General features: G+C 36.5%; 1 protein-coding gene across 3 annotated transcripts in view; it reads right to left on the bottom strand.

Annotated features, from left to right (window-relative positions):
- Nucleotides 1–22,292, bottom strand: part of GRID1 (glutamate ionotropic receptor delta type subunit 1) — a 533,398-nt gene that overhangs the window by 232,218 nt on the left and 278,888 nt on the right. For all 3 annotated transcript variants that reach the window (XM_032191106.1, XM_032191104.1, XM_032191105.1), the window contains exon 4: nt 532–737. In XM_032191106.1, coding sequence (XP_032046997.1) covers nt 532–737 — 206 coding nt within the window. The remainder of the gene's footprint in view (nt 1–531; nt 738–22,292) is intronic.

The raw sequence follows: 22,292 nt of genomic DNA, 5'->3' as shown, positions 1-22,292 counted from the left end.
CCTGTCCTAATTAGCCTTGATGATTTCAAGAAACCATCAGGAAAAAGAGACAAACATATCATTCCTTCTTTGTACTTGATAAAAACACAGATTCAGCTGCCAAACATCAGTAACACAACTTTTTACCATGAGTTTGGAGATTTCCATAGTAAAGACAACACTCCCAGACACATTGTGTTTATTTTCTAATAGAGCATAATAGATTTTCTGATCACTTGTAGACAAGACAGTGGTTGTAACCTAGGTCAAGAGTAATGGTATGGAAAGACAACCAGAAAAAAAGACTTGCCCCACAGAACTGTTTTGATATCGAAAGTGCCCATCTGGCCCATGCTGTCCACTTGCACTTACTGTGGTTTGCATTACATGAAGTATATGTTATTTTAATTTTCTGATATTAACACCTGACAGAATATTTGATGTTTACCAACCAGCATTGTCAAAATCTGCCACTTCTGAAAACTTGGCAAGGTATCACATAAGTCATCATATATGATCCTGAAACATAGATAAAAACAACTGTTCACTGACCTCATTAATAAAAGTCTGGGCTCCCCGTGGGCTTAGGAGTAAGATAGCCCTTCGCAATGTGTCTCGATAGCGGTTCAGCTCTTCTGTTTTCATGGTAGTGAAAAGGTTGGCAAAGACTCTGCTGATGTTTCTGTCCACTTTTTGTAATGACACATCAAGTCCCAGTCTGGAGGCCTGATCGAGAAATCCCTGCAGTCCGCGTATATCTGTAACATAGGAGGGAGGAAAAAAAAAAAAAAAGAAAAGAAAAGAAAAAACCACTGCATCAACCTTCGCCAACTAGGCAAGCATCACTAATTAGGTGGAAAAATACTTTTTATTTTATTATTATTTTTTTTTATCTCCTGCAGTGCTGTCAGAAGAGTATTCCACAGAACCTCACAAGTGTAAGACAGTTGTTTTCCACAGCTCTCTTTCATAGTAAAATGCCAACAGGGAAACTCCACTGATTACCTTTCCCTGAAGGTCTCTGTACAACTCTTTGTTACAGAGTTACACCTATCTGTGTGGCTGTGGATAGCTGCCCCAGCAGCTCAAGCCCACAGGGCTGAACATGACACAACGAGACAGTCCCACCCCAACCAAATCACAGTTAAAATGCAGAAATCCAGCTGGAGATGGAGAAGCATGGGTGATAAATCACTCACACCTAAACTTCTCCTACCAAAACCTGACTTATTTAAGATCATGCCTACTTTTCCCATTAAAAACAAACAAACAAAGATATCCATAGCCCTCCTTTTTACCCCCCTGCTTTTTTCTTCCCCTCCTACAAATCCCTGCCTAGACAGAGGTTTGCTGTTCACTGGTAAACTGATGAAACAGTACCCAAAGACTCAAACTGTTATGATATATTACTGTGTAAAAACATTGGTTTTCAATAGGGGAAACCATTTCAAAACCTGTTTAAGTTCTGCCCTTCAACTTCAAGCTGATTGAGCCAAATAGGTTTTCCTAACCCAATTTGTGAGGACACTAACATAGAGCAAAACACATTTCATTACATTTTCGTGCTGAAACCTTCTGGTTCAAACCATACTTTGCCTTCATGACTATTAGCATTTTTCTGAATAAGTGTCGGAGTTTTTAGTATTTATTTTGTAGTGAAATTTAGAGCAACGAGAAGGTCAAAGCATAAATTAAACCAGGTTGCTCTCAAAAATAACAGTGACCTAATCACCATATCATTAGGACCTGTACCATATCATTAGGAGCCCTTAATTTAATTTGAAATATGTATAACTTGTCTTGAAAAAAAGGTATTACTTAATCCTCTTTTCTCACATTCACTTCTTGTACTTGTATTATCAAATTTAAAGCTCCTAGGTGAGGCAGAATGGTGTAAGTTAGAATTGTCATCTAAATAAACAGCCTCTTCAAAAAAAAGCCTTTGGGAGAAAATGTTTTATGGGATGTAGCACATTAAATTCCCCCAATAAGTTCCTGCATCTTCATAAGAAAAGTTGCTCGAATCTTTCTGGATCCTTTTTCTCTGCAGCGTAACACTGATTCTCAGTCTCTTGTGAACAGTGACAGAAACTGAACAGCAGGTCTTACTGGGGAAAAGAATGAGGATATATTATCTGATAAATTGGGAATGATTTTCTTCTTCTCAGTCTGCATGGTGACCCAGCTATAGGACAACACGCATTACAGAGATGTAAATGTAAATGTAACTGCACTGAGATGTCTCTTCAGAAATGTTGTGTAAAATAGCACTATGCAATGAAGATCCAAAGTCAATCACAACTCATCATTGCTGCTTTGTTAAACTGCAGGGGTTGCCCACAGTAACTCTAACAATTTTTTATTTCAAATACATGAGGAAACTGGAAATATGCTGGCTGATGAGGCTTACAGGACCTCTGGAACAATCCCAACCACAGCCTGTTTTAGCCCAGTGACAGTGCTGGGCTACATCAGTACATCCTTGCCCCAAGTCCTTCATTCACAATGAAGAACTCTGTCCCCCATGACCACCCCTTGACACCAGAGCCAAGGGGCTGCAAGGAGGAGCAGGAATTGCCGTTTTTCTTCACACTCAGGGCCCAGACTTCCCACAGAGTAGAAATGGGAGACAGACAGATTCTGTTCTTTCCTTCATGACAAATTCAAGCAGTTTCATTAGCCCATTACACCATCATCCTCAGCACATCAGAGAGATATTTATTGTTCCCATAATAAAACAGGCTCTTCAGAAAACTTTACTACAGCTCTAATAATCTGTATAAACTAGCTTGTAACACTAGTTTTTTATTTTTATTTTTTAAAACCTGGAAGAAACTTCTACCTGATGGAATTTTAAGAATTGATACCATAAACATCACTGAAGTTCAGGGACCGAAAGCAACCTTATTCAAGTCAGTAGCATTACTTGCTACCCCATCTGGATAGGCTCTTAGATCACCACCAGTCTTGGTGTTAAGTTGCCGTAAAATATATACATGAACATCTTTCACCTTGCCCAAGAAGTGTTGTATGAAACATGACAAGTAATATCTTGCAGGCTACACCAGCCGAAGTTCTTCCTTCAAGTGCAATACAACAGGGTCAATTAAGATAACTAGTAAACATTAAGACTAAACCAAAAACACAAAGTCATCTTGAGTATATTTATACTTCTATCCAAACATGGAAAGGGTTGTTAATATGATTAACTCAGGTTCAGAAAGCAGTCATAATTACAGAGAATCATCAGAAAGGAATGAAAATGAAGCTAGTGCTGTGACAACCACAGCAGACTTTATTGCCTTCCTAACTCAGGCTTATTTGTTTAGTTAATGCCTCCGGCCAAGTCACCCCTCAGAAAAGGTGCACTTGTGTGGGTTTTTTTGGTGGTGGTGAGTGAGTCTACAGCAGTTCTAACACACTATCAAATAACTGCCAGATGTGCTTTGTCTCCAAAATCCTGAGTCATCAAGGAAACGACAGGGTTTAGTGTCATGCAAGCATTTCTGGAATATGTTAGTAGAATTCAGCACTCACAGAAGTGCTAAATATTACAGGTGTGCTGAAATAATGACAGTGACAAACAGCTACTGTCTACAGATTAAAGCATTTTATTAAAGTTGTCAAGGTAAGTTTGGATTTTGCTAATTTAAATTCAGTAAACTAGTATTCATTACTGTACCTATACTGTCTTTATGGATCTGTGATACTAGAAAAAGGTTTTTCTTCTAATGCAGTTTTATCCTTCAAAATTACTGCATTGTTTGAGAAACAGTAAGAAAATAGCTTATATATGTAGTTTACTAACAACTTGTCTTTTGTGCAAGCATCTCAAGCTATCACTGCACAACGGAAAGCTGTTTACCGAAGATTAACCATGCTGATACTGCTCTAGGTTTTTTGCCTTATGTTTTCAGCTGACCTGCTGAACTACTGATTAGAAATACTGCTGTAGACCAGCATATAATATCTGATGCACATGGTACGACTATTTGGACATAGAAGAGCATTTTGTATTCCCTCACAAATTTTTCCGCCAAGGAAAACAGCTTATTTCCCAATTTAAAAATAAAAATAAATGGAAAGGACTCATACTTCACAGAATCACAGAATCACAGAATTTCTAGGTTGGAAGAGACCTCAAGATCATCGAGTCCAACCTCTGACCTAACGCTAACAGTCCCCACTAAACCATATCCCTAAGCTCTACATCTAAACGTCTTTTGAAGACTTCCAGGGATGGTGACTCCACCACTTCCCTGGGCAGCCTGTTCCAGCTTGACAAGAAAGCAAAATCTGGGATGGAAGAAACTGTCCAAGCTCAAGTGTACAAGCACAATCTGTCAGTTTTTAGCAGATAAAAATGAATGTGAATTTATTCAGTGTTGGCAATTAAAAAGAACTGCATGACTGTATCTTCCTGAACACTGACGTGTCTGTTCCTACATAGCACTGGGGAGCAGGAGAAGGCTTGGTGGGAACTCAGAAGTGGAAGCGGGAACTGAAGAGCAGTGTTTTCAGTGGTGACTAACCAATTTAGTTGCTTACTTAATGGGATCTTTTTTCTCAAATAATTATTTGCCATTGTTACCAAGAGGGCAATCATTTCTTAAAATGTATGTGTACATAAACACATAAACACATGCAGGAGCATCTACTTATAAATAATAATGAATTAGGCTCAGTTTTATTTTATCTGACATGTGATGTAAGAAAATAATTTGGTGCCCTCGTTTTCTTCTACATTTAGTAGATCACAAATCCAAGCAACATAAAAGAAAACCTGCTTTCTGTTTCATGCTAATTCAAAGAGATATTCCAAAAATTCAGTCATGATTTTCTATTTCTCATCATTTATGACTGTTAATCCTTCATTTTCTTCACAATTGAAATGAGTCATATAAAATTCATATGGAATTTAATGCAAATAAAGGATTCCATAAATGCATTCATTAAAATGTGTTGCATTCTGTAGTCTTAACAGTGACTTTTTTCCTTTTTATTAATGTTCAGATTCTAACATTAGAGAGTTTTTTTGAAAGATTACTAATAAAATAATTCCTCATACCCATTTATTTCATATTTTATAGGAAAAGTATAACAATACAAACTCAAATACTTCTGTCTAGAGTATCTGACAAATGAAACAACAGGCTGCTGTAACTGCACAACTTATAGCCAACTGTCCCCTTCAGCTTTGCAAATAGTTATTTTCGCTCAGGGTGTAACCTACACTAAACCACAAAAATTATAGTAGTGTTTTAATTATCTAACTCCCCGCATACACCTGATTTGTACACGTTTAACATACCAAGCAGGATTTCAGCAACAGCACTGGAAATTTTCTGTTTAGAGAACAGCAAAGTTCTTGATGATGCAACACCTGCACTCCAGAAAGAAAATGACACTACACAAAACGCACTTGGGTGAATCTCTCTGTAAAACTGTACAGTAATTGGATTTGTAGAAGATACTCTAGTCTCAACTACAATCGTGAAATTGGCTAGTTGGAATTGGAATTATGTCATTAGAGATCCACAAGAGCAGAAAACATCTTATAAACTTTGCATCCTTCTTGTTAAATCTGGCTTGAGAGAGAATTTCTGTGGCTGAGAGCCCTCTTCCTAATTCTGACAGATATACCACACATTCGGGTCTGACAACAGAAGAACAATATGATTTTAGGAATAACTTAACAAGGAGGTAAGGAAAGCCTCGATGCACTGCTAAGATAAGATTTTTTCCACTGGGACTGCAAAACAAATGCTTGCTATAAAAGTGGCTTTATTGGACTATAAGAAATAATGAAATGTATCATTTGCTGCTTGAGGTTATGTTGGCCACTGAGCTGGCTGACTAGAAAACAACTATAATGTTGTAATACTAAATGTGGCATTAGCTTCCTCTACGTAAAGTTTGTTGTCATCTACAAAGCAATCCATTTTTATTATATTATCTATGATCTTATTTATATTTAAAAAATAACTTTGTAGAGTCTACAATAACATTTGTTGTCATAAAAGTATAGGATGTGATTCTTGGCCCTGACATGAGCAGTTTAAAAGCTAATGTTTTTGTGTGAACCAGCTGTACAGTTGGGCACAGCTAGCCGTTAAGGAGGGCTTATTGTAGAAGGGAATTTACAGAGGTAGAGAGCAGTATAGTGTCTTTTCAACACCAGTTTCTAACCCCAGCTGACAGAAATAGAAGCAGCACATGGTCATTCTACTTTGTATATTAAACTGAAGTATCAAGCTGGGGCTGAAGGCAAGGCTAGAGAAACTCCAAGAAATAAATTCACACCTTTCATTCTTATCCATCAACAAGTAAACTTTAGGAGGACTCAAGTATCATCACCAGGCTCTATTTTCAAATAACCCACATCTATCTTTTCATTTGTACATTTGTATAAGGAAAAAGTAAATAAGTGTGAAAAACAATGAGATCAAGCAGGAAAAGCTGATCTTCTGAGTTTTTTTCATTTGCTTGATTACAGGTGCTACACTTCACACTTTTTTCAGTATTATTTTTACTTGAGTATAATATTGGTGATATGTTTAAGCAGTGCCAAGTGTATCAGAAAGACTCAGATAGTTTAATTAATTTAGTATTTAACCACTTCTAAACATATATTCACCCTTTCCAATGTTTTAGGAATAATATCAAGGCATTTTTTCCTTACACTTAAGCTCCAAGAGAAGACAAAAAAAGTGTTTTCATTTTCTTAATGGATATTTCTTACTTTTAATACAAGGATACTCTGCTTTAATGTAGGTTTGTCTCTTTTGACTGCAAATTGGGTAGAATACTTCCCACACATAATTTAATTTCTTAAGATGAATAAAGTACACATTTTAGGATTCAGTGATTTGGAAGATAATCTATAAACACTCTGAAACAGGTCTCCTAAATCACATAGTTTTCATGGGTTTCATTCACTTGATTTTACAGCAGCTGTTGTCCCTCTTTTTCATAACTGCAAGATGTTTATATAAGAAATAAGGAAAAAGACCGATACAAGAAACAGATGCACATCCTGAAAATTAGACTTGTGCTGCATTTTAAGATGTTGGAATGAATGATTTTTAACACCATCTTCGGGTCCTTGCTAGAGATATTAACCTTCCTTTAAACAACAGACTACTACTTATGCTTCCAGAAGGGAATTATTTTGTACAGATCATCTAGAATAATTTGACGTTAGAAAAGCACTGGAATTTTCAACCTAAAAGACTCACAATGTGATTCTAACTGTGTGAATAGAGTGATTAGACCAGAAAGTATAATAGCAAAGTGTGTGTGAGAGATAAGACTATATTAATATTTGAATGTAAATGCTTATTAGAGCCCAGCAGAAATATGAAGTGATACTGGTAAGGAGTATTTTCTACTTTTATGAAGAGTTTATTCCCTTGTATTCTTACAGTCTCTCTGTGCATGCAGCCTCTCTCTCCACCTATAACATTTCCACGTGTTTGACTGGGTATTTCAACAGTCAGTGATGAGATAATTGTTATCAGCCAGATAATTTTTGTACAATGGAATTCACAATTTCTAAACAGTCTGTGATTTAGTTTCCTCTTTCTTCAGTTTCTCTTCACAATCTTTCTGCTAAAAAAAAATAATAAAAAAATACAATGACCTTATTGCATGGTTTTAGATATGTCAAAACTCAAAGCCAATTTTTACCTTTTCAACTTTTACCAATTCATCTTTTTTATTCTTAAAGAAATGAAGGAACTCAGTAACTAATAATCATGCAAATACAATAAATCTAAGAAACAATAGCTCTATTCCAGCAGTTGTTCCAAAAAAAAAAAAAATCTTAAAACCAAGCATAATAAATTAAATAGTTTTTAGTAGTAGTTTTCAGCTTACATAAGAACAGCTGTACCAGAGGAGACCAGTTCTGTCTACCTGTCTCTGACAAAGAGTGTAAAACAGAAGCAATTGTGCAGTGATGCTTCCCTCTAACATTCTCTCAGCAATTCAGTTTGCAGCACAGGGAATTGTTCAGGCAGATCTGGTTTCTGTATATTTCTATGCGCTCCACTAGTATATTTCTGCATTGTAACTGTCAATGCTTTGTCCTCCAAAGACCATCACAGTTTCCCCTTAAACCAATATAAATTATGAGCATCCAGATCAGTACATCTTCAGCAGTTTTAACCTGGGAATTTTCAGGAACCTACCTCTCCTTTCCCTTTTTTTCACCTCACTTTCCTAGATAGTTCTACTAGCATTGATCAAACACAAAATGTGCCAGTGTCGGCTCTCCCAGATCAAAAAAAAAAAAAAAAAAAAAAAAAAAAAATTTCTGGAAAGAAGAGAAAGAAGAGACCAGACTATCAGAATTGATGTAATGATGTAAGTTTTGAAAATTACATGGAACACTGATTTGCCATTTAAATCTACATCACAGGCTGACATGTGACCACCTCTCAGAAGAAACTGAAAGTTTACCATGTGTAAATCAGAGCTAATCAAATGCAAAGGTCTACTCAGAACCCCTTTGTGATATCAAAGGTTGAAACCTGAGCAATGGACCACAATTATTTTTATTGAGCAGTTGTACTGCATGCATAGATTGTTATTACTGTTTTAAATAATGAAAGGGACTATGAATACAGACAAGTCATATATTGGTAGTTTCCACTCCTGAATGAATGAGAAAGAGACAGAACACAATATAAAGCCAGACGTGTTAAATGTACAAGCAAATGTTTCCAGATTTGACTTTAATAAGAGGAAGACATAACTATTAAAAACATTCAGAATTACTCTGCAGAACTGATGCTTCATACCTGAAACAGCTGATCCAGTCTGAAGGTAACTGGAGCTTCCCAGGAGGCCTGGGAGCACAAAAGTCTTTTAAAGGCAACAACAGCCCTTTCACATTTAGCATGAAAGGTTAAGCACAGGTCTCTCCTGCTGGATTTTAACACTTAACATTCAAAAGCACAAGGGAAACCACCTCAGGAAATTCATTACCATTGGAAAAATTGTGGACATATGCTACAATTGTCGTAAAAAGGGAATTCACTGGAGAACCAGCATTTCTGTTCAAATCATCCATTTAGTTCTTCCAAGTGCAATAATTGCCAACTGTTTGCCCAATGGTAAACCACTTGAATGAGCTGTAATAGCCTCTCATCTCATTACTGCTTTTAAAGACACTATTTAGTGTTCCTGCCATATCTTCTTATGAGCCAAAATAATAGATGCATTGACAGAAGCTATGTTTTTGCTGATATATGTCCTAAGTTTAATCACAAGACTCTTTTTTCATCACTTAAATTATCTTAATGTAATGAAGATAAATTACTGAGCCTAATATTTGCTATGGCTGAGTGTAAGTAATTCTAAGCCTCTATCTGCCAGTACATTGGGAAAATGCATTTTTCATCTTTTGAAGGTCTGAGATGTACCTTCTTAAAGCTATATGATACTATAAGAAAATCTGAACAAAAAGCAAGTTTAGGTTTGTTGTACTATAAGCCCATTTGCATTAATGCATTTGCCATTTATACTGTTAAATTGTTATATTTTAAATTTGGTTACATATTTTACCACACGAAGCATGTCCTTTCTAAATAAGGCCAATTACCCGAAGCTAGAGATAGAGCAAATGCAAACAAGTGCATCCCAAAACAATTTGAATAAACAGAGGAAATGCCTTAAATTGAGAGACAAGAGGTGGTATCTCTTCACCGTGACAGAAAACCTAAAGTCACCTGAGAATTTGAAGGGTTCATTCTGTCTAGTTACATGAAGACAAGTGTGTGTAGCCAAATGTCCAGCAAAGAAAAGGAAGAATCATATCCCTTTCACTAGATTGCAGAGAGTCTCCCTCTTGTTTAAATCAACTTTAAAAACTACACATTCCAGTCTCAAGAGAGACTGCAATAAAATTACTACAGATAATTAAATTCCCCCTTGAGGAAAGCCTACTGGCAGGAAGACTTCACTCTTTTATATGTGCAACAGTAATTATTTCTTGCATTTATGTAACACCTTTCAGCTAAGGACCTCAATGTGCTTTATAAACGCCTGTACTGTATAATAAAGTATACGCTATAAATACACATTACAGGAGCTAGTTGCTGTTATACCTACTTAACCGCATGTCAGGAAATAATAACTCAACTCTGTTGAGGAAGCTTTCTCCCACTGTAGTATTTCTAAAGGTTCTAGTAAAAGTCAGGTGCCCTGGGCACACAAGCAGCAGAAAGGCTGTCAGAGCTTCAGGCTCTCAGCTTGGCGGGACCATCTATGTGTTGAGTTGTCTCCACTGAGAAACCAGGAATTCTTTCTAAGAGTACTGCTTCTCAACCAGCCTCAGATTTTGGAAAACCATGTCCTTACTTATGTGAGTTTCATAATATCTCCAATTATTTACGCTAAGAAATCTAGATGCCACTTGGGTAGGTGCTACAGTTCTGCTCCATTCCTCACTTTTCAGAGCATTCAGTGCAAGGTGGTACAGTGGCATTGCATCCAAACCTCATCCTGAGCCTGACCACCACAAGTAGAGTGCTCTATCCACCTAAGCACAGGTGGAAGATTCCCGCAAGGCCCCACATCACCCTGTTTCACGACCCTGCAGACACTAACTTGTGTGGATCAAGCCTGGGCAGGCCTGCCCCGAACTACTTGGCCAGCATTTGGTGACTTGCTGGCAAGCTGAGTGCAACAGTGAGCATACATGTATTTTAACTCAGAATCCAGGAATAAGGACCCTCGGCCACTCATTTACTCAAGTATTGTTCATCAGGCTGTAATTAGGATGGTGGTGTCTGAATAAGTTTCATTCCTTTGGCTGGCTATTTGACCCAGAAAGATATACCCTTTGCTTTTCTATTCTTTTAAAGCCTATTTTTTGCAATGCAGCCTCCATAAAACCATACACAGAAACATAAAAAGATACAAAATTGTTCTCTGTTCTCCAGTATTTTCTGTTAAAAACAAGATAAGAAGGATCCCTACTAAGATAACAAATCTCTTGTGCTGGTGGGAGGGATCTGAAAACAAAAACTAAGTTCAAGTCACATATAATGACAATCAATTAGTCCATCTTGTAGCGACAACCAGTAACAAATAAACAAACAAACAAAAAATTATTGTTGATTATTCATTTGTGTTACAACTACTTTAATTATGATGGTAAATACACGTACTTCATTCTCTAGCAACACATCTGATCCCAGAGGAAGAAAAACTTGCTAGAGAATTAAAACATGAATCTGCTTATAGTTTGTCATCAGCTAAAATCTCCTCAGGCATCCCTCTGTTAGCTCCATGTTTTTAGAAAATAACGAGTAATGATTACTGAAAAGACAACTGGTAACACTGAGGTGGTACGCTGTACCAAGATTAGTGCCAAAAGATTCTCCACTCATCATATTGTAAACAAAAGTAACACATTTGAACAGACTGAAAAATGAGATGTTTTAGGCCTCAGTCCTACCAACATTCAGTGCTTATTTATCTTTGTGTGAGGCATCTCGGTGCCAAGTCTCCTCCTACGTAGGATATCTCTCAACATACGAATAAGTGTTCACATAGCTACTGCATGCTGTGATTTATTCCTGTGGTTATAATCAAGATAAACACTTCAAACGTGTAGAATGTACTTCTGTCTTTCAGGATGTAAAGCCCTTCTTTCTTAAATCAGCAGTGAAAAAACAGCAAAAAAAAAAAAAAAATGCACACCTTTCTAACCAGCTCCCCTCTACAAACAACAGGCCAGGTTTTTATCAGCTCATGGCTGTGATGGAGAACGCAGCTTTTGTGAAGGCACAGTTAACTTGCTCTTGAAAAGCATGCTTATGATTGGTTTCATACATGCCCAGACAACAGCAATTTCCCACATTTTGCTGAAGAACTCCATTTCAAAATTAACAGCCATCTTGAAAACACAGCTTTTCTTCTCTTCACTGTATAGAGCAGCAGCCAAGAAACATTTACAAGTTGGGAAAATACTGCCTCCTCATAAAAATAAAAATAAAAAATAATAAAATAAAATTCAGCTATAGGAAAGGATAAGAGAAAATGGGAACATAACACTACCCAGATTTTTCTAACCCCACCACTATGTCCTACCCATGTTTAATTAGGATAACTTCATTTAGATAAGAGCAGTCAAGCACAACAGGAGAACCCTTGGTTTACTAGTCAAAACCATCCCAGTTTGTCAACAGTATAAATCCCCAGAAAAATTTCAGTTGCAAGGTACTATAAAGTTATTTGGAAACCTGCAGAGATACTTCAATGCTTAGCCAGGAAAAACGGAACTGCCTAACTGCATTCAAAAGCAAGAAGTACTCAGGGTTCTCTCTCAGGTTACTTCAGTGACATTACTTTTTATTTGTGTACTTTAACTTCAGTATTACTACAGAATATTCCATACGTATTTATGAACAAATGAAATGAGAGCTACATATCTCACTAAATTTAAGTAGAGATTCAACTGTAGGACTCATTAAGACAAAGTTTCAGTGCAACTCCTGCAAAATCTGACAAGCTTTTATCTCCTGATTGCAGACATTAATATGAAGGCCAGTTAGGAAGTTCAATATACCCTAAGGTTAACATGAAGAGATCTAATTTTTCTCTCCAATCAACTTAATTCCTTCATTAATGTCCTGTAATTTACTGGAAAGGCATTAGCCAATTCTGAATGTCACTGGGAAAAAATTGACATTAGAAAAGGCTGTGAGGAACATTGCTGGCTGAGCAGCACTGCGTAGGTGCTGATATCTTTGGTGGGTGCTGGCAGACCTGCACACCTTAACATAATTTGCCGAAGCAGACTGTGCTAATTTCAGTTACTTCAAATAAAGCAACAGCCTGGAAAAGGACAAGATGTCGTGCCAGAAAGGACAGGATAGTATGTTACTGCCAGGCATCTGAAAGTCCATAGATAAAGAAAGGACAAGATTTAATGTAATTACTGACTTCTCATTTTCCCAGTTTTGCAGAATAGTTGGAGAGAGGAAAACAGAACCATCTCCTTAAGAAACAATGCAGTGAAAGGAAAGTATACAAGATTACAAATATAACTAATAAATTCACATTACTTTTACATATTTCAATGCTGGGGGGAACAGACACTAAATATGCTGAGTTCACGAGAACAATTCAGCATGCGATGTTTTACTACAAAAGCACAGGAAGCTTGTTTGAACTCTAGATGAACCAGCTACAGTTTTTCACATTAATACACAAGTTCTTATCTTTATGTTTTATTTTGCTCTTCACTCCAGGTGGAATCAATCCCAGATTTTCTTTCTGAGACACAACATATCAAGCTCTGCCTCTTTATAGCTGTAAGATAATTTCCACTTACAGTGTGTAATCATAAATGCAATGATCAGATAAGGGCTCTAACGCACATTCTCTGAGCTCATTCGTGCTCTGTGCATAGCGGATGCCTTTCAGTTGTCTTCAGGTTTGAGTATAAACATCGTGATAATCATAGTGCTTTGATGCTACATAATACACTCTAGCACTTCTGGTGTCTTTGAAGTGTGTTTGATTATTATGTTAAATTTCTGGGAGGTGTGGGACAAGAGACTTCTTGCCAGGAGAACATAACCCAGATCACTGAAAGACCATTTCTTATTAAAGCCAGCTGGATCTCTTTGGAAAGCAAATTAACACCGAGCAATGTTCTCGCAGACATCTTTGTAATTTTATTGCCTTAATCTCTTCAAGTTTTTAGCAAAAATAAGGTTCATTCCAATTCAGGTATTTCTTCCAAATCTCTTCATTCATACAATCATTCATTCATACAATTATTCTTCACACTACCACGATGTTGCTCTTGGTCACTGAGTACTTTAACAGTTTTCATCTGTGGCTTCTTTCTTCTCACCCTCAATATTTATCTCAATGTGTCTCCTGACATAAAACTACAATGACTTATGCAGCAGTACCGACAATATAGCTGTAACTTCAGGGAACGAGACAGCCTTGTAAGCTGCTCGAAACACCCTTATTTCAAAACCTCCTGGCAAGAGGTTGCAGATACAGTTTCACACTTCATTTCTTTTGACATGTCCCCAGAACCACTGCTGTGCGTATCTAGTGACAGTATTTGAAACCTCACATCTCAGGCACCTCCAAGGCTCTAGTACACTATCTACTGTTTGCATGAAAAAGAATCATTTTTTCCCCTGGAAACAAGTACTCAGTGTTTGTATGAACATAGTGCTTTTGCTAAAAAGAGTAGAATGAGCAACCAGCAAAATGTGTTTTAACGCCAGAGAGAGGGCTGGAAGTTAAGCTCCTGAGAGTTCCTGGGTCACTGATTAAATTCTTTATACAGTGGGATCTATTTTTCATCTGGAAAGTGTCTAACACTAGGAAGCTCAGATGCTAGGTATACTATAATAGGATCCAATCTACACTTTCTTTCAACTGCCATTACCAAGTATTTCAAGTCCAAAAAAAAACAAACAACAACAACAACAAAAAAATAATAAAAAATAATAATAATAAAAAATCCTGCCCTTTCTCCTCATGTATTTCCAATTTTTGCACGCACATTTCGCACATTTTTCTCCAATATGTTAACTCCCAACTCATCTTTTCCCCTGTACTGGCTGCTGATACAGCTGACACCCAAGGAATGAGGGGTGAGATGAGGCAGGCTTTCTCTCTGTGTAACTGGCCTCCAGCTGCTGTGCTAGCTCAAATTGTAGCAACTATCATAAAACAAATGAGCTGGGCTCTATTTTCTACAGAGCCTCTTCAGCACCCCACCTCATTCCATGTCATACAACTTGGTGAAAACAATGTAATGAGTTAGAGGTAATTAAACTGAATTGTTCAGTGCAGAGAAAGTAATCTTTAGCTTTATCAGAAGAAGTTACCGTGTGGTGCTTACATTCAGAAAGGATTAGCCATGTGTAAATAAGTACCCTTTCCCAGCCACTTCTAGAAAAAGTCCTACTGAAAACATGAACATCTACTTAAATCTCTGCAGTGCAAGAGATGAGGGCAGGGAATAGAACTCCATTGCTATATCAATAAATAACAAGCAATAAAAGTATTTCCCTTGAGCAAACAGGGTACAATTTAAGCACAGAAGCCAAAGGAAGAATATTAGAATTAATATAGACTAGTTAATTGAGGATAAACACATCAGGGAAAAAAAAAATAAAAATAATAAAAAAAAAAAATAATAATAATAATGTCATTATCTAAGGTTGATAATGCCCCTCCATAACAGTATCAATTTCTCCTCAAACAGCTGGATTCCTTTTCTCAGAGGCAGAGAGATTTATTGCTTTAAACTCTTATTCCAAGCATCAGATCCACTGTGTAAGATTTCAGACAACGTGCACTTATGCAGGACAAGGATCCATCAACATGGAAGATCTCGTTCATAAAACATGTTGAATTCCACTTCCAGAAAAACTCTAAAAAAAAACTCTAAAAAAGTCTCTAAAGAACTCTAAAAAAGTCTCTAAAAAACTCTAAAAAAGTCTCTAAAAAACTCTAAAAGTTCTTTTCTAAAAAACTTTTTAGAAAAATAACCAGTAGAGAAACTCAGATACTCTGAAAATTTCAGGTTAAAAATATGTAAAATAAATATCTACATTGGTATTCAGACAATATCCCACAAATGATCTACTGTATCATTTGAACTACATAAATCATACAAAAATTTACATAATCATCAGAATTTGCATTTTACACATTATGACAAAAATAAGTTTGCAGAGTAACAGTTCAAAAACTTTTCCTTGTTTCTGATTTTGTAATTCACTACTGCAAATGAATTTGTGATGTTTATCTGACAGTCTTTGATGTTTCATATCTTAGTTTCTTTTCTGCCTTTTTTATTTTTCATCCAACCTATCCCTTATTCCCATTGCAATAAAGAGTCACTTTGATTTACAATTCCCTTCAGGAAACTGTACAGAATTTTACATATATATAATCAAAAATAAAGAAACCCTAAATGGTAAGTTCATATTTTTTAGACTTTTTGTAAGACAAGAGTTTGAACTTTCCATTTTATTTATATATATATAAATGTGTTTACACTTCGTGTGACATTGGCAATGGAAAGATGAAAACAAGCTGCAAATATAGCCTTTAAAGATACAAGCATCTGTTAGTTGCAGCTTTCTACATAAATAATAAGACGGGAGAGTTAAGAGGAGAAGTTGTATTACAGAATGAGGCTCAGTCTTGTTTTTAAAAATCTTTGTCTTTAGACAGATACTTCTTTCTCCTTCTGTAAAGACTTTCCAAAGGTCTATATACACACACTCAGACGTCTCATGTCTCAGACTCATCAGATGTTCAGTGTCTATTTTTGTTGCAGCTTGCATTCAATTAGTCTCTAATTGAGACTAATCAATCTCTAATTGATAGATTTTATATTAACTGATTTCTGTTACAAACAAAAGGGTCACAATATCCCAATCCTAAAGTTGCCCAATTTCTTTTTAGCCTCTACTAACAGCAGCTGAATATCATATTAGACTGGAAATCAGAGTTTCCATAACCAGCAGGTTCATTACATTTATCTGATATCATTTTTATGGATTACACTACATTGAGAATGATAAATGTGTAATTTTGCTTTCAATACATGCATATAACAAATGGAAGTTCAATAAAATTAGAATTTATCACTCTTTATAGCACTGTTATCAAATCTTCAAAGTTGTTTCTTCCTTTGGAGCAATTCTGTCTCCATCTACTCACCTCTACACCAGAGCACCCTCACCTCTCGGTTCTCCCTCCCACGTAACCAATCACATATCACCTTCTCCCCTACCCCCAAATGACTGCACACCACTTTAAATTGTCTCTAACGCAGAGTGTGGTCCCTCACACTCAGAAAAATAAAATGTCAGGCAAAGCGCTCCCACGCACTGCAAGTCAGCCAGAGTGGTCACTGCCCTTTAAGGGACATGGCCAGGTGGTGTGGTGGCACATCCCAAAAGTCCTTCCTAATTCTCATGTTCTCTTGTGGACCAGCTTATCCCAAACATTCCTTTGCTACAGATGACACTTTTCCACACCTCCCCGCAATGCCTCCTGCAGTTCCCATCACCTCCCCATGAGCACTGCCTTTCCTACTGCTCCCAGAGCTGCTGCAGGAAGGCATGGCTGTTGTGGAGGAGAGGGCAAGAGGAGAGGAACCAGGCCTGGCTGAAGCATTTTGTTCTGCAAAGAAGCAGGAGACCACTGCACTGCAAGGTTGTCTACTGCCTAGCTGTGGTTGAGAAGGTGAACAATCAGCCCCTGAAGAACCATTGCAGAAGAACCATATCAAACTCATGAAAAGAGTTAGGAACTTTCTATGATCAGGCCAGGATGAATTCCTACAAAAAGGAAGTAATTGTAAACATTTTTATTTATGTATTTATTTATTTATTTTGGGGGAAGGGGAGTGTTAACAGTGTGTTTTCTTTTAACATAATGCTGCAGAATTAGGAAGGTAACTAACAGCACACCCCCAGCTTTCCCCATCACACACAAGAGAAATGCCAGCTCTACATACAAGAGTTTTTTGTGTTTTGTTTTTTAATGGTTTCCTGCTGCCTTGATCCTGAATAATCTGTAGCCAACTGTGTTCATCAGGCTGTGCTCGTCAGGCTGACATGCCCTTCTCTGCAGGTGGTCATTCCAGCAAACATAATCCAACTATTTTGGAAAGGCAATAATATTAAGAACACACTGGCAAGGAGTTTTTTGGTACTAGCAGATTTTGATCATGATAATGCTTATTAAATCTCATACACTGAATGAATACACATATTTTTATTACTCATTCAGGGAATTACATTATCATTTATAAAATTGAAGCTCTGATATTAACCTTTACCAAGTGTTTGAGCCATGGTGAAAAATATAATAAATACCAGATAAAAACTTTGAAAGGACACAAATGAATAGACCCCCGATTACATTAGAGGAACACTGGGTTTGTTCATCACATACAGGTAAGTTATAGGCATCTAGAGATTAATATTTCAGTCAGCCAGCCACAGCATGTCTGCTGATGCAACAATATAAACTGTATTAATATATGACGTATATCATTGGCAGTGATTAACTTTTAATCAGTTTTAATAACCGTAGCATTACAAAGTTAAATTCCGTATTACCAGTGTAAATGGATGATTGTTACATTCTCCAAAATAAAATAATAATAATAATTTTTAAAAAAAAGCTCCTGAAGGACATGAGCAAGAAAACAGGAGTGAATACACCCAGACCATATTTAGACACTCCCCAATTACACCCTCAAAAAAGTCCTAAGAGTTGATGAATTTCAACATAGGACTACAAAGTAATGATATCTAACTATGACTTCAGAAATGCAATTCCCATCTACTATTACAAGAAAAAATAATATTTTCAACAATATAGAATTTAGTTTTATCTAAAAAAAATCCTAATACACAAGGCACATGTGAATAAATAGCTAGCCATTGTTCTTCGTGCTCCTTTGTTATCGAGTCATCATGCACTTGTTTTGTTGCAAAATAACAGCATGTGGGAGGCCCAGCCTCCATGTCAGCCACCCAGCAATAGGTGCTACCAGCACTTCATGAGAAGGTTCCTTCTCAGAAGAAACACATGTCTGAACAGAGAAAAGACAGGTGAGGAAAGAAAATTAAGAGTGAAATTGTTTGCTCTTCAGAGTCACATTGGAAGTAAGCCGCGGGAGATCTTAGATCCTTCCAATAGTTCGGTTCTGTCCTACCTCTGGCTTTTGGCAAGTCATAGCAGATCAAACACACTTGGAGGTCTGATGTCATGCCAAGATGTCTCTTGGCAATTTCAAAACTTCCTAGTACAAACCCCAATAAAACTGTGAAGTCCATACATAAAGGGAAAACAAGAATAGTGTTCAAAAAGCTGTTTGACTTCTCATTTAGAAGTGAGAAAGGGTCATTTATGGACATTACCTGAACAGTTTGATTGAGAAGTAAGTTTTCCAGGCTACTGGACAGGAACTTGAGATGACGCTTACTAGTCAAGCCTAGAAATACAAGACTTACCCAATGCCATTAAAGACATGAAGGGGATGTTACATGGATATTCACTTCTGGATATCAAAAGGAGCATCCACAGTCTATCTGTGCAAGTAGCTCTGACAGGAGGACAGGCAGTTAACTCTCCTTTGAGATTCAGAACAGAGGAGGCACAAAAGAATAAAAATCTCAGTGGATGCTGCTGCAGTCTTCCACAACACAAGACAACCACACAAGGAGAAAAGCTTATGTAGCTTTGTCTTGTTTTGCCTTGTCCATCAACTATGTCTCCATGTAACCCATTTCAAAGGTGGGTATGTTTCTTCTTTTGTTTGATGGTGCACTTCTGAAAAATGTTTCAGCTTTGCCTATGCTATTCTTGGGCTGGAGAAATGTGCTACAGATGGAGATGTTTTAAAATTGAGTAAGAGAAATATTTTCCTTTACAAAAAACTTCCTTGCTCTGGATCTAATTTGGAACACCAGAAAGTGTTGCCTAAACTTTAAAAACCAATACTAGATAATTTTAGTTAAGTTAAACTCAAACAATATCAAAATCTTTAATATCCAGGGTCTGGATAGATTAAAACCATCTTCACCATGAGACAAAATCCACCCCCTTAGATTGCTTACTGCCAGCATGAAGGAATTTAGTCGTTGACTTCTAAAAATAATACCAGTAATTCATTCTAAAAAACAATTCTTACAGATAATTAAAAAAATAATAATAATTAAAAGCTGTACTGGCAAAATAATGCCGGACTAATAGGATCTTCAGAGAACCAATCACTAGTCACCTGCTGCCATAAACACTACTGGAGGATTACAGATGTGTTGCTTCAAAGGAGGGAAAAATTCTTATAAAATATAATTTAAACTTTACTTCTGAAATACCATGACCATCACGATCCATCACCCATTATCACTGCCCAGAGTTACAATAAATCAAAGTTGTGATTTAATGATTAGTCAATCATGTGAGAGCAGACTGTGAGAAGAGCACTGTCACATTCACTACATGCATTTCAGATTACAAGGTACACCATTTTTGTACATGGTAAACAGAAAGCTGAGAATTAATGAATAGGACTAATAAAACCTTACACAGCAACTAATTAAAGCAAACAAACCAAAAAAGATAGAAAACCACTACAGAGGTTCAGTCAAAACAAAGCTACACAGCCTAAGGTGCATGAGAGATAGTGATTATTTACACATTGGAAATTAAAAGCTTACTCAGAGATGTTACATGCCACTCTATCAGAGGTGGTAAATGACCTTGGAAGAGGTTTAAGCTGTGAAGGATTTATCAACTAGAAAAATGACCAATTACCAGAACATAATTGTGGGTGGTTTTGCAGGAGGCTCAAACAGAGAGAGTTACAGGGACAGAATTTAAGGAAACTGAGACCATTTTCCAACTTGTAAGATCTACTCCAGTCTACTTACACTTATAAACAAGAATTCAGTTAAAAATCAGTCTATGTCAGGTCTAAAATACATATACAGGTCTACTTTAAAAAAAAAAAAAAAAAAGGGAAAAAAAAAAGAAGCCTATCCAAGAAGCCTCACCATGGATGATGAAAAAATCCAGAAGTACAGGTAACAACATCTGATATTTTGTCAAGCTATTCCACACAGAGGTTTTATTAAAATTCTTTTGTCTACAATCATGTATCTTGCTATTGGAAAGCATTTTGACAGTCTTAGTTGCTGTAAGAAATCATAGGAAACCTTTCATTTTGTATTGGATAGGTACCACAGACAAGTTGCATAGACTTAAGTCAAATACCTGATGAGAAGACTTTACCAGGATGGATGATACTATACTTGCACTTTCAAAAAATAAATCCAGACTGAATAATTAGCCTAAATTTTCTTCAGTCTGTTCATATAGTTTATGCAATATATCTGAAATCATAATTTCATGCAATCAATTTAAGAGACAAATCATGCAGCGCCATTTTAGAACAAAGTGGTGTGTAGGCTAGCCTTCATTCACCATACAGACTGAAATTTTAATACAGAAATTACTTTCATTTCATGTGAGGAATTAGAATGGCTTTTCTCCAGTAAACTGTAGATGTCTATTAAACAAAGTTATGATGAGAAACAGAAGATGAACATTTAAATTCACTGTCAAGAGTTTTCATTTTGATTATAGCAATTTCCAGTTTAAAAGGAAATGAATATCCAGGAAAGCATTTAAAATTAATCCTTCTCTTCTGAAGTAGCAATAAAATTCAGTTAGGAGTGAAATATGATTATTTCATTTCAAATCTTGTCATCTAGAATTAAAAAAGATTCAATTGTGTATTTATTTGGCAGTAGCTCACTAAGCAGAGTAAGGTGTCAAAGTCTTTAACTGAGTTCTAAAATTCCAATTTCAGCTTTGCTGCTTTCCTTCATAAACTACTGATCAGTGAAAATTATCATGCCAGCCAAGTAGTTCTACATTTTCCTCCTTCAGATTCCAAGTATACATCTCAGTGAGGCGCACTAGTATATTTTAAGGTAGGAAGGAATTACAAATCTTCTGTCTGCGTAAAGGTCATCCTACCTCTTCATTTTCTAATGCAAAAGGAGACATTTGAACACACACACACAAAATAGTTGCAGAGTTAAACATAATGAGAAGGTTAAATGTCATTTCAAGTCTGTCACCAAATACCACACACAATAAACATTAATAATAATATGAGTTTGGGGAATATAACAAAACAAGGGCTTGAGCCTGGGCCTCCCATCATCTTGGTTGAGAAAGGCTGACCTGGGGAAGTTGTGTTGTCATTTTGATTAGAATATGACTGTAGGAAGACAAGTTATCCAGGTACAAAGTTTTTTTGTGTTTGTTTTTTTTTGTTTGTTTGTTTTTTGTTTGTTTGTTTGTTTTTTAAAAAAAAAAGTTGGCATGTTCTAATAAGACATTTTACTCAGACAAGCCCTAAAATTTCTGACCTGCCCTAATGCTAATCTGTCCTCCAGCATCTTTCCCTTGTCTTTCTTCCTTCATCCCATCTTCTCTGACTGACCTGCAGAGGCAAAGCCCCATTCCCAAAATACTTTAATATCTAGGTACTGGGTCAGTCAGAAGGTTATTGCTCCTTTCTTGATAACATTATTAATTTCTTCCATTTCCTTTCTGTATTATTGACATTGTGATATGGGTCTATGTTATTTTTAACATCAAGTGTGTACTTTTTGGAGCTTTTCCAACAGCCCCAGCACCTTTTCCAGTTCACACAGAGTGCTAGTTATCTTCCTGCTCTATTGTTCAGACTGTATCACCCTGTGAGAAAACTTCAT

The sequence above is a fragment of the Aythya fuligula genome, chromosome 7 (assembly GCF_009819795.1).
Source record: "Aythya fuligula isolate bAytFul2 chromosome 7, bAytFul2.pri, whole genome shotgun sequence".
NCBI lineage: Eukaryota > Metazoa > Chordata > Aves > Anseriformes > Anatidae > Aythya > Aythya fuligula.
This window is presented reverse-complemented; position numbering and strand designations above follow the sequence as displayed.